This window comes from Oryx dammah, unplaced genomic scaffold, assembly GCF_014754425.2.
Source record: "Oryx dammah isolate SB20612 unplaced genomic scaffold, SCBI_Odam_1.1 HiC_scaffold_25, whole genome shotgun sequence".
Classification (NCBI taxonomy): Eukaryota; Metazoa; Chordata; class Mammalia; order Artiodactyla; family Bovidae; genus Oryx; species Oryx dammah.
In genome coordinates, this window is record NW_024070209.1 from 69,915,337 (window position 1) to 69,933,265 (window position 17,929).

Genomic DNA, 17,929 nt, shown 5'->3' on the forward strand with positions numbered 1-17,929 from the left:
TACTATTCAACATAGTTTTGGAAGTTTTGGCCACAGCAATCAGAGCAGAAAAATAAATAAAAGGAATCCAAATTGGAAAAGAAGAAGTAAAACTCACCATTTGCAGATGACATGATCCTCTACATAGAAAACCCTAAAGACTCCACCAGAAAATTACTAGTGCTAATCAATGAATATAGTAAAGTTGCAGGATATAAAATCAACACACAGAAATCCCTTGCATTCCTATACACTAACAATGAGAAAACAGAAAGAGAAATTAAGGAAACAATTCCATTCACCATTGCAACAATAAGAATAAAATACTTAGGAATATATCTACCTAAAGAAACAAAAGACCTATATATAGAAAACCATAAAACACTGGTGAAAGAAATCAAAGAGGACACAAATAGATGGAGAAATATACCGTGTTCATGGATCAGAAGAATCAATATAGTGAAAATGAGTACACTAGCCAAAGCAATCTATAGATTCAATGCAATCCCTATCAAGCTACTAATGGTATTTTTCAGAGAACTAGAACAAATAATTTCACAATTTGTATGGAAATACAAAAAAACCCTCGAATAGCCAAAGCAATCTTCAAAAAGAAGAATGGAACTGGAGGAATCAACCTGCCTGACTTCAGGCTCTACTACAAAGCCACAGTCATCAAGACAGTATGGTATTGGCACAAAGACAGAAATATAGATCTATGGAAGAAAATAGAAAGCCCAGAGATAAATCCATGCACCTATGGACACCTTATATTTGACAAAGGAGGCAAGAATATACAACAGAGAAAAGACAATCTCTTTAACAAGTGGTGCTGGGAAAACTGGTCAACCACTTGTAAAAGAATGAAACTAGATTACTTTCTAACATCATACACAAAAATAAACTCAAAATGGATTAAAGATCTAAATGTAAGACCAGAAACTATAAAACTCCTAGAGGAAAACAGGCAAAACACTCTCCAACATAAATCACAGCAGGATCCTCTTTGACCCACCTCCCAGAATATTGGAAATAAAAGCAAAAATAAACAAATGGGACCTAATTAAACTTAAAAGCTTCTGCACAACAAAGGAAACTATAAGCAAGGTGAAAAGACAGCCTTCAGAATGGGAGAAAATAATAGCAAATGAAGCAACTGACGAACAACTCATCTCAAAAATATACAAGCAACTCCTGCAGCTCAATTCCAGAAAAATAAAGGACCCAATCAAAAAGTGGGCCAAAGAACTAAACAGACATTTCTCCAAAGACATACAGATGGTTAACAAACACATGAAAAGATGCTCAACATCACTCATTATCAGAGAAATGCAAATCAAAACCACAATGAGGTACCATTTCACGCCAGTCAGAATGGCTGCGATCCAAAAGTCTACAAGCCATAAATGCTGGAGAGGGTTTGGAGAAAAGGGAACCTTCTTACACTGTTGGTGGGAATGCAAACTAGTACAGCCACTATGGAGAACAGTGTGACAATTCCTTTAAAAACTGGAAATAGAATTGCCATATGACCCAGCAATCCCACTGCTGGGCATACACACCGAGAAACCAGAATTGAAAGAGACACGTGTACCCTAATGTTCATCGCAGCACTGTTTATAATAGCCAAGACACGGAAGTAACCTAGATGTCCATCAGCAGACGAATGGATAAGAAAGCTGTGGTACATATACACAATGGAATATTACTCAGCCATTAGAAAGAATACATTTGAATCAGTTCTAATGAGGTGGATGAAATTATACAGAGTGAAGTAAGCCAGAAAGAAAAGCACCAATACAGTATACTAACACATATATATGGAATTTAGAAAGATGGTAACAATAACCCTGTATGTGAGACAGCAAAAGAGACACAGATGTATAGAACAGTCTTTTGGACTCTGTGGGAGACAGCGAGGGCAGGATGATATGGGAGAATGGTATTGAAACATGTAAATTATCACATGTAAACGAATCGCCAGTCCAGGTTCGATGCATGTTTCAGGGTGCTCGAGGCTGGTGCACTCAGATGTCCCAGAGGGATGGGATGGGGAGGGAGACGGGAGTGGGGTTCAGGATGGGGAACACATGTACACCCATGGTGGATTCATGTCAATGTATGGGAAAACCAATACAATATTGTAAAGTTAAAAAAAAATTAATTAATTTTAAAAAATAATTAAAAAATTAAAAAGGCCAAACAGGTAGGACACTGTTCAAGAAAAAAGAGGTGGCTTTCCTCTAAGGGAAATCAAGATTTAAAAAAAAAAAACAAACCTATAGTAATCATGAAGTGCAGTACTGACACAGGGATATTCAAATAAGTCAATGGAACAGAGTAGTAAGGGCAACCCAATTCCTGGACACACTCCTTTTTTCATGGTAGAGAGCCCTCCTGCTTCAGTTATTGATGGGCTCAGTTCAGTTCAGTTCAGTCACTCAGTCGTGTTTGACTCTTTGCGACCCTATGAATCACAGCACTCCAGGCCTCCCTGTCCATCACCAACTCCTGGAGTTCACTCAAACTCATGTCCATCGAGTCGGTGATGCCATCCAGCCATCTCATCTATCACCAGTCACATCCACAACAGGGTATTGTTTTTGCTTTGGCTCCATCCCTTCATTCTTTCTGGAGTTATTTCTCCACTGATCTCCAGTAGCATATTGGGCACCTACTGACCCAGGGAGTTCCCCTTTCAGTATCCTACCATCTTGCCTTTTCATACTGTTCATGGGGTTCTCAAGGCAAGAATACTGAAGTGGTTTGCCATTCCCTTCTACAGTGGACTGCATTCTGTCAGACCTCTCCACCATGACCCTCCTGTATTGGGTGGCCCCACACAGCATGGCTTAGTTTCATTGTATTAAGTGCCTATTTTGTGCTATGTGCCACAGTGAATGAAAAGTGAAAGTGAAGTCGCTCAGTCGTGTCTGACTCTTTGCTAACCCATGGACTGTAGACTGCCAGGTTCCTCTGTCCATGGGGTTTTCCAGGCAAGAGTACTAGAGTGGGGTGCCATTTCTTTCTCCAGGGGATCTTCCCAACCCAGGGATTGAATCTGGGTCTCCCACATTGCAGGCAGACACTATACCATCTGAGCCACCAGGGAAGCCACAGTGAATGTGAAAGTACAAAATACTCTCACAGTCCATTTAAAGTTTAAGATTTTGCCAACAGAATAAAAGATCTGCATGGATAAGGCAATCAGAGGACAAAACCCAAGGTAAAAAATAGCAACTAGGTAGTGTGGATAAGAATGAAGGGATCAAAGAGACCTGGGTCATCAGGGGGTCCTCATGGAGAAACAGGATGTGAATAAGGAGGTACACAAAGACACGGACCTCCGGGAGAAGTCAAACATTGCAGAGAAACAGCTTGGGACAAGGGAAGAGTCAGAACAATATATACAAAAGACAGTGAGACATGATCAACCACAGCTCAACTGCAAAACAGTAAGACCCTTCATCAGCAAAAGGTCTCTGACAGCCAGTTTCAAGAGTCATGACTTTCTCTGATTAAAAAAAAAAAAAAAAACACACTCAGTAGGGACTTCCTGGTGGTCCATTGGTTAGGACTTTGCCTTCCCTGGTCAAGGAGCTAAGATCACTCATACCTCCTAGCCAAAAAAAAACAAAACATAAAAACAGTAGCAATATTGTAACAAATTCAATAAAAACTTTCTAAAGATGGTCCACATAAAAAAAATAAAATCTTTAAAAAGTCACTAAAATTCTTGAATAGGTGAGAAACATAAAGCTAGTTGTGTTGCATAAATATTCATCAGAGTTATAAAGTCTAGCTTTAAGGTGAGATAAAAGTATGGAGATAGATGGGGGGAAAGGGAAGGAACATATCTGAAATACTCTTGTTAGAAATTAAAATCATAAACCAAGTACTTTGCAGGCAATAAATTCAGGTTTTACAGGTAGCTAAACAAAAAGTCTGAAGCAATATAAGGTATTCCATGGATTAAAATTAAAACATTCTGGTTTGACCTACCAGTATTTACTTTTGATGTTATGTGAGCTACATCAATTTTCTGGGACCTGATGAGAGGTCCAGCTTTTGTAGAAGGAGTGTGTGCTATATTCTTCCTTCGATCTTTTGCTTTACTTATCTTTGAAAGAGGTGCAAAAATACCTAAGAGAAAAGGCAGAAAAGGTAGAAATTTAATATTAAACAACTGACAGCATTTCAAATAAAGGGACAAGTACAACCATTCAGTAGCAAAACATCTTTAAGTTCTTTTTGAGTGTCTACTAGGCGTCCTTGTAGCGAGAGAGAGAAAAAAAAAGTAAGAATCAGTACTTGCCCTCAGACAGGTTACAATCTAGTTGTCAAGACTAACAACATACACAGTAATTCAAGAAGCACATAACATAATCAGGTACTGTGTGAAACTAAGGAAAAAGAGGAATGAGTAGAAGTAATAATTATACTTTTATATATAATTACTTTTAAGTACCAGCAAATAATAATGTACTATATAAGCAGTGGTCCCCAACCTCTTTGGCACTAGGGATCAGTTTTGTGGAAGACAATTTTCCCATGGACTGGGGTGGGAGGGATGGTTTCAGGATGATTCAAGTGCATTACATTTACTGTGCACTTTATTTTTATTTTTATTACATCAGCTCCACCTCACATCAGTAGGCATTAGATCCTGGAGGTTGGGGACCCCTGCTATATAGTATAAAAACTATTCTTCCATGTCACTCTTTCTATAGCTCCTTAGGACATATTTTTTCCCATATTATAACTTTTTATGTCCATGTTTTATTTCCTTTCCAGACTTTAAAGACAAAATTCAAGATTACGCATCTCTGCATTCCCCCCAGTGTACATAATTATAGTGCCTGACACATTGTAGGGATATAAAATACTTTTGAATACAAAATATAATCTTCCCCAAAGGCTTATCCCTCAATATCTGAAAATCAGAAACAATACAGTGTGTGTTGGGGAAGAGAGGCATGTGGGGATGGGGGAGGGGGCAGCCTCTTTGTTGCAGCTGAGAGTATAAAATTCCATTAAAAAACAAGTTTATCTGGGCATAAAATTCCAGTATATATAAACAGGCAGACATTAGAAACAGTGAATATGAAGTGTAAATACTAAGATTATTTGGCTAAGATATTTAAAAAGAAAAAATAAACTCATAATATGTGTATTATACATTTCCATTCAGTGTTTACACCTAAACTAACAAAGACACATTATGACCAAAATGTAATACATTAAAACAACTTGTTTTAAAATAGGTTTTAAAGGACAACAAAAAGTGAGTGCTCTATTTATAGCTAACAAGTGCAAACTATACTGCTTTTCTGCTATCTTGACATTCTTTCCTCCCTTGGATTCTCCAGTACTTCCTTCTGATCTCCCCAGATCTTTTGACTTCTCCACAATGTTTTTTCTCTTCTGTCTCCTGACTATCAGATTTTTCTTTGACCTTCTATTCTTTTCTCTAAATTATTTTCCTTGCCAAATACACATACATTCTCAAATCAAGGGCTTGAAGAAATAAATTATTTTATACTGTGGGATGTACATTTGTAAAACCTTCCTGGAAGACAAGAATTCTGCCCTAATTTACTTTATGATACTAACTATAAGGAAATACTCATATTTAAGAGGTGCGAACAAGGTTACACATGTATATTATAAGGAGAAGATAGATTTCAAGAATAAAGGCAATTCCTAGTTTTCTACTATGATCCAAGTACACTTTTGGAAATTATAAGAAAATAATCCAAATTGGAGGAAAAGACTATGTACCTGAATGTGCCAACACTGCAATATTATAAGTAAGAGAAAACAATTATTTGGCAATAGAAGGAATGAATCAACTATATTTATGAACTATTACATCACTATTAACAACTAGAACAATAAAGATTACGTAGAAATATAGAAAAACATGAAAAGCAAATTCAAGAAAACAAAAATTGAACTGTAAGTTTGACTGCACTATGATTATATCTGTGAGAAGTTATATGTGTGGATATAGGAAGGACTGAAAAAAAATCAAAAACCAAAACATTTATGAGGGCAGACTATGAATTATTTTTCAAATTTGTTTGTGTCACTAAAGTCACAATAACATTGTTCAATGAATGAACTATATAGTTCTCATCCTCCTTGTTTTTAATTAACTAAATCATTTGAGAGAAGCAAAACTAAATTTAAAGCAATGATTGAATACAATCAAAGTCCAAAGTGTGCACCATATACATGCTAACCTTCCTGTTTAGAATCTCATGCTAATCAAAACAGCGATGGGATTCTCCTCAGATCCTCACATATAACTATAAGGCTTAACTAAAAATAAACATCTAAGGAAGAATTATTTTTAAACAGAAGAGTAATGAATTTCTAGAAAAACATAACCCATTTTGTTTACCCACAATTTCTCCTAAAACTCCACTACAATTTTAATAAGAAATAAAAACATAAACACTAAAGAAAAAATAAAATTTAAAAAAAGAGAGAAGAAATACTAAAGCTTCCAAAGAAGTTTCCAAAAATAGGGAAAAGGAAAAAGCAGAAGAAAGACTCTGAAACTTGTAAACAGCAACATGGAATCTCAAGATAAGAGCTGGCAAAGTACTGCCCGAGAGCCAGGTCCTCCCTGCCGCCTATTTCTGTAATGTTCTGTTGGAACACAGCCACACCCATTTGTTTACATATTGTCTATGCCTGCTTATTCACTACAATAGGAGAGCTGAAGAGTTGCAACAAGAGACTGTATGGCCCATCAGTTCAGTTCAGTTCAGTTCAGTTGTGTCAAACTCTTTGTGACCCCATGGAGTGCAGCACATCAGGCCTCCCTGTCCATCACCAACTCCCAGAGCTTGCTCAAACTCATGTCCATCCAATCAGTGATACCATCCAACCATCTCATCCTCTCTCATCCCCTTCTCCTGCCTTCAATCTTTCCCAGCATCAGGGTCTTTTCAAAGGAGTCAGTTCTTCACATCTGGTGGCCAAAGTATTGGCGCTTCAGCTTCGACATCAGTCCTTCTAATGAACACCCAGAGCTGATCTCCTGTAGGACGGACTGGTTGGATGTCCTTGCAGTTCAAGGGACTCTCAAGAGTATTCTCCAACACCACAGTTCAAAAGCACCAATTCTGCGGTGCTCAGTTTTCCTTATAGTCCAACTCTCACATCCATACATGAGAACTGGAAGCTGTGGTATTGGAGAAGACTCTTGAGAGTCCCTTGGACTACAAGGAGTTCCACCAGTCCATCCTAAAGGAGATCAGTTCTGGGTGTTCATTGGAAGGACTGATGCTAAAGCTGAAACTCCAGTATTTTGGCCACCTCATGCAAAGAGTTGACTCATTGGAAAAGACCCTGATGCTGGGAGGGATTGGGGGCAGGAGGAGAAGGGAACAACAGAGGATGAGATGGCTGGATGGCATCACTGACTCGATGGACATGAGTTTGGTTAAACTCTGGGAGTTGGTGATGGACAGGGAGGCCTGGCGTGCTGTGATTCATGGGGTCGAAAAGAGTCGGATACAACTGAGTGACTGAACTGAACTGAACTAGGTTGATCACAGCTTTTCTTTCAAAGAGCAAGCATCTTTTAATTTCATGGCTGTAGTCACCATCTGCAGTGATTTTGGAGCCCAAGAAAATAAAGTCTGTCACTGTTTCCCCATCTATTTGCCATGAAGTGATGGGACTGGATCTTAGTTTTTTGAATGCTGAGTTTTCAGCCAGCTTAACACCTAAAATATGGCCCATAACTCTTTGCGACCCCATAGACTATAGCCTACCAGGCTTCTCCGTCCATAGGATTTTCCAGGCAAGAATACTGGAGTGGGTTGTCATTTCCTTCTCCAAAATTATTTACTACCTGGCCCGTAACAGAAAACATTTGCCAAATTGCATTAGACAATAGTGTATCACCTTCCAAATATTGAAAGAATGTGAATTTCAACCTATTCCTGATCCCACTAAATTATCATATGAAGTGTAAGGGTAGAAATATACATTTCTGGAATGGAAACTCTCAGAAAATTTACTTCCCATGAGTCCTCTGTGAAAAAGCTACTGAAGGATGTGATCCACCAAAACAAAGAAGTCAACCAAAAAAAAAAAAAAAAAAAAACACCTGACTTAGAATAGTAAGAATATCAAATCTTTCTCTTCATAGTATGAAGTCAATAGATGTCTAAAATTGGAAAGATTCCTATAAATATATTAGTCAAAATATTAAATGAACATCAGAAGATAACAGCTAAAGAAGTAAAAAACATTCTTGCCTCTAAAGAACAGGACTTGGAGTGAGGAAGTGCAAGCCAGGGGAGGGTTTCATTATTGTTTTACAACACAATTTGACTAATTAAACTATGCATTGTGTTTACTTTGGTAATTATTAAAAGGAATAAAAATAGTTTTATCAAATATTGAAAATTATTATAAAATTTTCACAATTGCCTAAACTTAGAAGCAACTAAGATATCCTTTAGTAGGTGAATGGAGAAATAATGGAAGTCTGTGATACCTCCAGACCATGGCAGTATTATTCAGTGCTAAAAAGACATGAGCTATCAAGCAATGAAGAGGTATAAATGCAAACTAGTAAGTGAAAGAAGCCAATATTAAAAGGCTACATACTGTATGATTCCAGCTCTATGACATTCTGGAAAAGAAAAAACTATGGAGACAGTAAAATGATCATTGATTGTCAGCGTCCTGGGGGGAGTGGGGGGAGGGTGGCTCAATAGGTGGAGCACACAGGATCTTGAGGGAAGTGAAAATACTCTTTAATATGGCATTAAAGAGTATGTATGGTGGATACATGCCATTATACATTTGTCCAGACTCACAGAATACACAGCATGAAGAGTGCATCTTAAGGCAAACTATGGCCTTTGAGTGATTATGATGTGTTCATGTAGATTCAACAACTGCAAGGAATGTACCCTCTGGTGAAGGGATGTTGATGAAAGGGGAAGCCATGCATGTGTGGAGCAGGAGGTTTACAGGAAGTCTCTGGACCCTCCTCTCAATTTCGCTATGAACCTAAAACAGCTCTAGAAAAAATCTTTTAAAAAATTATTAAATTTCTATAATTAAAAAATCTAATATGTGCTATAATGAACAGATCAATGGAACAAAACAATCCTGAAACAGACTGTAGCATTTAGAAGAACTTAATTCATAATAAAGGAAGCACAACAAGTCAAAGGGAAAAGGCTAGATTTAGAGAGAAGGAAAAAAAAAAAAACCCTGTTGCTGAGAAACCTTTGGCTTCTGCTTCATCAGGGGGTGCTCCACCTCTTCTGCTCCCCACACCTCAAGTAATTTAGCAAAGACTGGGCTCAGACTGCTGAGCTGGTTCGGCAGGAAGGACTATGCCCATTTCTGTATAATCCAAAACATGACCCTTGCCCCCCAATTTGCCATTTAAATATGTAAAGAGGAATGGAGGAATGGTCCTTGGGGATCCACCTCTGTCCTAATCATGCATGCCTCTCCTTGGGATGATGGGGTTAGGGAGGCCACACATACTCTGTTACAGGCTAAGCCTCTCCCAGGGCTTTGATCTACATCGGCTCTCTCTGCTGCTAATGGTTTTGGTCTTGCCCTTAGTCTGCTGGACAGTTGCCAAAATTAGCTAATAGAAGAAAATTAAATTCTTAACCTCATACAACTAACCAAATAAACTCCAAATTAATTGACTAATACAGTATTTAAGAATAAACACATTCAAAAGAATAAAATATATAACCTATAATGAATCCTTGGACTAGGAAGAATGACCTACCTTAGCATAAAAGCAATTTTAAGAAATTATAAAGGAAAAGTCTTTTTTAACTGCATAAAATTACATGTCCAAAAACACTGCAGATGGAATTCAAAGGAAAATGACAAACTAGGCAAAATATCTGCAGTAAATATAAAGGCTTAACATCCTAAACATGTATGCATATTTTAAAAACTGTTACCAGTTTAAAATAACACTAATATCCCAACTTTTTAATGGACAAACAATATAAGTAATTATTTCTTGGGAATTACCAAGACAATACAAAAAATACATGTGCTACAACAGAACATTTTAGACAATCCACTTCACCACAATCAAGAGAAATATGAATTCAAACAAATTTCACCTATCAAATAAGAAAAATTAAAGGAAATGGAATCATAAAAAATCATTCCTTCAAAAAATGTTTAAAGATTTATAGAAATTCTAATAGGATGTCAGTTAAAAATGCAGACTATCTACTTATAATCCAAATTTTGTGGAAAAAAATAAACAGAAAACATATACAGGTGATTTTACATTTTTTTCTCCTTTTTCTATGTTTTTTAAATCTAATGTCATGGACATTTTTTATAAAGAAAAATTTTAAAAGAGCTAAAAATGAGGCTCCAGCTTAAGTGTATGATGAAAGGAAACTGGTGAGTTTCCCAAATGGCCAGGCTCCAAAACAAAACCACTCCAAGCCACACTGCACCCTTGGCACAGAAGCCATGTCATGACCTTGGACATGGCTTTAGAGATAGCAGCTACTATCATACCTTCTGTCCTGCAGCAACAACACGATCCCCTATTTGATACATTTACAACAGGTAGCAGGTAGTTAATAGTTTTTGGGTGCTTACAGGGAACCAAGCACTTTTCTAGGTGCTTTCTATATTAATCAATACACTTAACTCTCACATGAACTCTGTAGGTTTGTTATCCTCAATTTACAGAAGAAAACTGAGGCAACACAAGAAGAGAAAGAAGGTCCCATAGCTGGTAGAGAGAACAGCTGATTCACACCCCAGCCATCAGGCTTCAAAGCCTGTACTCTTCAAACACTACCCTGTACTGCCTCTGTATCGAGGTGCAAGATGAAATACTGTGCAAACAGGGAAATTAATGTTCTGGGAAAATATTCTCAACATAGTAAGTGACAAAAGCAATTAGAAATCAATGTGTCAGAGTGTGTGTGAGAGACAGAGAAAGAAAGAGAGAAAATAAAATTAAGCAAACATCTGTCAGAGAAAGAAAGAATCATTCCAGCTAAGAAGCACAGTAATAAAGTTGGCCTCAGTTGCTTTTCTAATTTTTCAAGTTCTTCAGCCTCTAGAGTACTGTAGTTCTTTGGTAATAAAGAATAAAAGCCCTTCTTCAGTCATGACACCACCACCAGCAGGATTCAGGAAGGTCCACAGAGCTGGGTGCACTCCTCGTAAGACATACTCTATCAGTCACAAGACTGCTCAGTAAGAAAAGGGCAGACTCTTCATTTATTTATAACCAGGGAGAATGCTTTATTTAAAAAAATAATGAAAAGGGGTGAGATATATGAAAAGAGTAACATGGAAACTTACATTACTATATGTAAAACAGATAGCCAACAGGAATTTGCTGTATGGCTCAAGAAACTCGAACAGGGCCTCTGTATCAGTCTAAAGCGGTGGGATGGGGTGGGAGATGAGAGGGAGGCTCAGAAGGGAGGGCTTATATGTATATTACGGTTGATTCATGTTGAGGTTTGATGGAAAACAACAAAATTCTGTAAAGCATTATCCTTCAATTAAAAAGTAAACTAATAACAGAAAAGAAAAAGTCTATGAAATAGTTGAAATGGGTCATTAAATGCTGTGCCTGAGCATTATGGATCAAATTCAACCATAAAAAATTTTTTTTAATCAAAGAGTAAAACTGTATTACTCTAAATTAATTCTTATCAAATTAGGCAGTATCTACCTTACCATATTTGGGGGCACACTTAAAATACTGGACTTTCCCAACACTTCCATTGTTTTTTCCTTCTGGTTCATCCAACTCAATGCCAGCCCACTGTCCACTTGCAAATTCAGTTGTTCCACAAAATCTCAATGTTCCAACCTAAAGAAATATAAATCAGGGTAACTTTTGAGTATTACTTGTAATCCTAAAATTTCTACTCTTGTAACTTTATCACAGAAGTCTTTAAAAAGCACTCACTCAAAGCAAACTTCAGAAGAAGGAAAATATTACTAGGGATAAAAACAGATGCAAATAATGATAAAAGAGTTGATGGACCAAGAAGGCATAAGAATCCTAAATCTATATGCACTTAACAACTAAGGCAGAAACAGTGAGAGTCACGTTTGCTGCCTTTTCATACAGTAGTAATTTGTGGGAGAACCACTACTGAGGAAGAGGGAGCTGCAAGGGGAAACCTGCTGACTGGAAGCCTGTAAATTCACTCAGCCCCTCCAATATTCTCCCATTTACATACAGATGCCTTCATTATTCAGTTTGACAAATAGTTTATATTCCTAAGTTATACTTTATAGTAACTGTGCATCTAAATCTCATGTTTTCCATTAAGTATCTTTCTACCTAAACATTGAACTTAAAAACAAAGCAAAAAAATACCCCAAGCCACACTGCACCCTTGACACATAAGCCACGTCGTGACCTTGGCCATGGCTTTAGAGACGGCAGCTACTATCATACCTTCTGTCCTGCAATAACAACACGATCCCCCAGCTTCAGGCCAAGTGACGTCAGCATTGCCTTGCTAGTAACACGATCATAATTTGGAAGCAAGGGCTTTGAGAGATCATAAGACAGAGGCGCAGCGTCCAGCAGCATCTGCTTGATTTCCTTAGCAGTGGCCGCGGCATCGGCCATTTCTAAGGGCATCTCAACCGGGTCTGGGACAACGTCAGCAGGGATCTGCCCTTTGTCATTCTACAGATAAAGAGAAGCTTTTCAATTCATGTCGGCTCAGAGCTCTACATGGCCATCTGAAAGTATTCTGGGAAAAAACTTAAACTGATCATTTATTTATTCAAAAATATTCACTAAACACCTACTACAAACACCTACTACAAATAGCTGTAAAAAGAAGAGAAGTGAAAAGCAAAGGAGAAAATGAAAGATATAAGCATCTGAATGCAGAGTTCCAAAGAAGAGCAAGGGGAGATAAGAAAGCCTTCCTCAGCGATCAGTGCAAAGAAGTAGAGGAAAACAACAGAATGGGAAAGACTAGAGATCTCTTCAAGAAAATTAGAGCTACCAAGGGAACATTTCATGCAAAGATGGGCTCGATAAAGGACAGAAATGGTACGGACTTAACAGAAGCAGGAGATATTAAGAAGAGGTGGCAAGAATACACAGAACTGTACAAAAAAGATCTTCATGACCCAGATAATCACGATGGTGTGATCACTCATCTAGAGCCAGACATCCTGGAATGTGAAGTCAAGTGGGCCTTAGAAAGCATCACTACGAACAAAGCTAGTGGAGGTGATGGAATTCCAGCACAGCTATTTCAAATCCTGAAAGATGATGCTGTGAAAGTGCTGTACTCAATATGCCAGCAAATTTGGAAAACTCAGCAGTGGCCACAGGACTGGGAAAGGTCAATTTTCATTCCAATCCCAAAGAAAGGCAATGCCAAAGAATGCTCAAACTACCGCACAATTGCACTCATCTCACAGGCTAGTAAAGTAATGCTCAAAATTCTCCAAGCCAGGCTTCAGCAATATGTGAACCGTGAACTTTCTGTTGTTTAAGCTGGTTTTAGAAAAGGCAGAGGAACCAGAGATCAAATTGCCAACATCCGCTGGATCATCGAAAAAGCAAGAGAGTTCCAGAAAAACATCTATTTCTGCTTTATTGACTATGCCAAAGCCTTTGACTGTGTGGATCACAACAAACTGTGGAAAATTCTGAAAGAAATGGGAATACCAGACCACCTGACCTGCCTCTTGAGAAATCTGTATGCAGGTCAGGAAGCAACAGTTAGAACTGGACATGGAACAACAGACTGGTTCCAAATAGGAAAAGGAGTACTCAAGGCTGTATATTGTCACCCTGCTTATTTAACTTCTATGCAGAGTACATCATGAGACACGCTGAGCTAGAAGAAGCACAAGCTGGAGTCAAGATTGCTGAGAGAAATAGCAATAACCTCAGATATGCAGATGATACCACCCTCACAGCAGAAAGTGAAGAGGAACTAAAAAGCCTCTTGATGAAAGTAAAAGAGGAGAGTGAAAAAGTTGGCTTAAAGCTCAACATTCAGAAAACAAAGATCATGGCATCTGCTCCCATCACTTCATGGGAAATAGATGGGGAAACAGTGGAAACAGTGTCAGACTTTATTTTGGGGGTCTCCAAAATCACTGTAGATGGTTATTGCAGCCATGAAATTAAAAGACATTTACTCCTTGGAAGGAAAATTATGACCAACCTAGATAGCATATTCAAAAGCAGAGACATTACTTTGCCAACAAAGGTCTGTCTAGTCAAGGCTATGGTTTTTCCAGTGGTCATGTATGGATGTGAGAGTTGGACTGTGAAGAAAGCTGAGTGCCAAAGAATTGATGCTTTTGAACTGTGGTGTTGGAGAAGACTCTTGAGAGTCCCTTGGACTACAAGGAGATCCAACCAGTCCATCCTAAAGGAGATCAGTCCTGGGTGTTCATTGGAAGGACTGATGCTAAAGCTGAAACTCCAATATTTTGACCACCTCATGCGAAGAGTTGACTCATTGGAAAAGACTGTGATGCTGGGAGGGATTGGGGGCAGGAGGAGAAGGGGATGACAGAGGATGAGATGGCTGGATGGCATCACGGACTCGATGGACATGAGTTTGAGTGAACTCCGGGAGTTGGTGATGGACAGGGAGGCCTGGCGTGCTGCAATTCAACGGGTCGCAAAGAGTCGGACACGACTGAGCGACTGAACTGAAACAGCTACTACCTGCCCATTCTAAGTGCTAAGGACACACACAATAGCTCCACTCTCAAAAAGCACATAGCCTAGTGAGGGACAGACTGTAGTCACATAAATAAAATGTATGGTGTATCAAAGGGTGAAAAGTGGCAGAGAGAAGAACAAGGCAGAGAAGACGAACGTGGATACAAGGGCAGAGAAGGCCTCAGTGCTGAGCGGCACTGGTGCAAAGGCCTAGGGAGGTGAGGGAACATGGGGCAGGTTAGCTGGTGGGGATGGCAGTCTAGGCTGAGGGAAGAGCAGGAGCTCAGGCTGTTAGTGGGTGGCATGTGTGGAGAAGGCACTTCTGGAGACAGAAGTCACGGGACTGCTGGCTTCCCAACCCCAGACCCGACACTACCACCAGTCTCCTGAGCCTCCACCTAGGCTCCATGACCTTGACCCACCCTGCCCACTCATGGTGCGACTCAGATTTTGAGGACAGAATCCATAGTTTCAACACTTCTAAAATTGGGGCTGGGATTTATCCTGCAGCAAAAAAAAAAAAAAAAAAAAAGGTCAGTCACAGGGCCCACTAAAATTTGCATGGTGTTTATATAAGCAAAACTCTATCCCATAGATTCTCACTTGGTTATCACATCAAGAAAAAGCTTGTGAATGACAGAGATAAAAATCCTTGCCTGTTACAAATTTGTTTTTATTGCAGCAGGATGGACCAACTAAACAAGTAATTACTACCATTTCCAATTTGCCAATTAGGAGACTTAGGCAAGGAGACGACTGAGTGATCGCTCAGCGTCATCTCCATGATTACTGCAGAGATGACATTCATTCAGCCCACATTCACTGCAGCCCACATTCAGCAACCACTGGACTCTCAGCTCTTCTCCTGCTCCATGCCGTCCTTCCCTCAAACAAGCCCTCTTTCGTCTATGCTCCCTAACCAAAAACTCAGGTTTTATCAGAAAGATTCCAGACTGTAATCTTCTCTTCATGAGAGGAACCAAGATTCTTTGGCTCAGAAACCTTTTTCCCTTTTCTTCTCCTCTGATAATTATCTTCAAATGATCCACGTGGATAAAAAAGAATGAGGCTTTTAGAACACTTAGTCTGCAAGGGCCTCACATGTTTTATTTTAAAATTCAAGTCTGTTTGGTTCTAAGTAAAAATACGTTAGGAAGACATGTTATCAAATTTGGGGGATGGTGATGAACTATTTTGACCCCCAATTTCAAAGTACAAAATGTAAAGAAAATCATCTATAGTGCTAATATATACTCTTGAGGAAAAGAAAGAAGGGAAAAAAACTTTTAAAATCAAAACCTGTTCTGTTAAGTGGTAGGCTACTTTTACAATGAATATTTCACTTCAGATTTTAAAGTTCTCACCTTTCTAGAGTAAGTCACACACTTCTATTAATTCCTACATAAAATTTAGCAACTAAAACTTCAGTGTTTAAAAAATACTAAATAGTAATAAAATAATAATGATGTCATGTTAACATAAGAAGATTTGTTCATGATTATAGAATTTCACTTTTTTCTAAAGTAGTGGCTAAGTTAGGATCTGATCCAAGGGCTACTGCTGACCCACATGTAGATATCTTTTTTTTTTTAAGTATTAACTATCAAAAGTGGGTAAAATCTATTAATTACTTTGGGCTTGAATTGGTAATTTACCTCCGTGACATACCTCACTGCATCTTACTAGATTCAAAATACTCTCTCCATTAATGGGGTCTTGCCAAGAGTTGCACTAGCAAAAGCAAGCACCTATCACCTTCACACTCCAATCAACTCCTGGCCTTTGTGCATGCCACTCTCTCTGCCTAACAGGCCTTTCTCAGCTCCCTCCTATACCTGGTTAATTCTCAACTCTGTTTAAGTATTCAAGTTTACCTATGCCAGGAAGCAGGCTTCCTAAGGCTTGGACAGACTCCCCTCCCATGCAACCCCATGACACTCTGTGCCACACCCCGCCTGTCCCCCATCCTAACACACTCAACTTGACACACTAAAGTAAATCTGCCTGCTCTCTTGTTTGTCCCCCTCTCTAGACGATATTCTATTTGAGACAGAGACACATTTATTGTCCCAGTGCCATATGTATTGTCCCAGACGCATGTATTCTTCCAGTGCCTAAAAAACAATAGGGTACGAGGGATGGAGGGAGGGAAGGAGGAACAGAGGGGTTGATTAAATAATCAATGGGGTTAAACAGAAAGAAAAGTGGCAACGAACTGGGGAGGGAAGGCAAAACAGGAAAGCAAGAAAAAGAAAAGGGGAGGAGGCTTTTGCTACCACTGCTGCCACTTCAAGAGAATGCACAGACCCAGTGAAGAATCCCTGCCAGAGCAAGTCAACGCTATTAATGCAACAGAAAAGAACACACATAGCCACTTTGGTGAAGACAATAAAATACCAAACGATTTGAAGTTTATGAAGTTCAGTCTTGTGTGTTAACTTTGTAAGTATGTAACTTGATCGTGAAAAAATAAATTTTTCCTTTAAGTCAATTTTAAAGGTTTACTCCATTCTTAAATAGGCCTTTTTTAGACTGTCTGAAATAAAACTTCTTTCCAAAATAATTTAAAATGTGGCTTAATGCAGAAATATAAACTTTAATATATGCATTTTTATTTAATAGCTAAAGGATTTATAAATAAAGCAGAAGCCTAAATGAAAGATACTTTTAAACTCAAAGATGATAAACTGTAAAGAGCATTTTATTTAGCTGAATGAAAGTAAGGCTGGTAGAGCTTATCGATATAAAAGGACTGAAATTCACTGCTATGCCTTAAACTTATTTGAGATAAAAGTTTATCATTATTACTCTTTATATGCAGCACAAAAAATATATAAATTATTTACTCATATAAGAGTTCCACAACAACATCCAGATTCAACTCTTTCCTGGGAGATAATGTTAGATGTTTTAATTCTTTTTAATATTTTTCACTTTTAATTTAACCTCTTACCCTAAATGCAGGATTTGCTCCATGCTCCAATAAGCATTTCACGGTACCTGCACACAAGTTATATGCAGCAATATGCAGAGCTGTTCCAAAATTAAAGTCACTGCAAGTGGCATCCACATCTGTAATTGAACATCACAAGTGTATTAACAAAAATTTTAGTTAATCTATTATAACGTGAAAAGAGGCAGGTTGGGTTGGATTTATTTGGGGGAATAGGGGTATAAGCTATTGACGAGACTTAAACCAACCCACTAGAAGGACCATTCTCACAATGGAAT

At 38.4% G+C, this 17,929-nt stretch overlaps 1 protein-coding gene across 2 annotated transcripts in view; it reads right to left on the reverse strand.

The window, feature by feature from the left end:
* CLIP4 (CAP-Gly domain containing linker protein family member 4) overlaps positions 1-17,929 on the reverse strand; it is a 65,800-nt gene that overhangs the window by 32,633 nt on the left and 15,238 nt on the right. For both annotated transcript variants that reach the window (XM_040224153.1, XM_040224151.1), the window contains exons 6-9: positions 17,652-17,770; positions 12,446-12,682; positions 11,713-11,848; positions 3,982-4,122 (exon numbers count right to left, since the gene is read on the reverse strand). In XM_040224153.1, the coding sequence (XP_040080087.1) occupies positions 3,982-4,122; positions 11,713-11,848; positions 12,446-12,682; positions 17,652-17,770 (633 nt within the window). The remainder of the gene's footprint in view (positions 1-3,981; positions 4,123-11,712; positions 11,849-12,445; positions 12,683-17,651; positions 17,771-17,929) is intronic.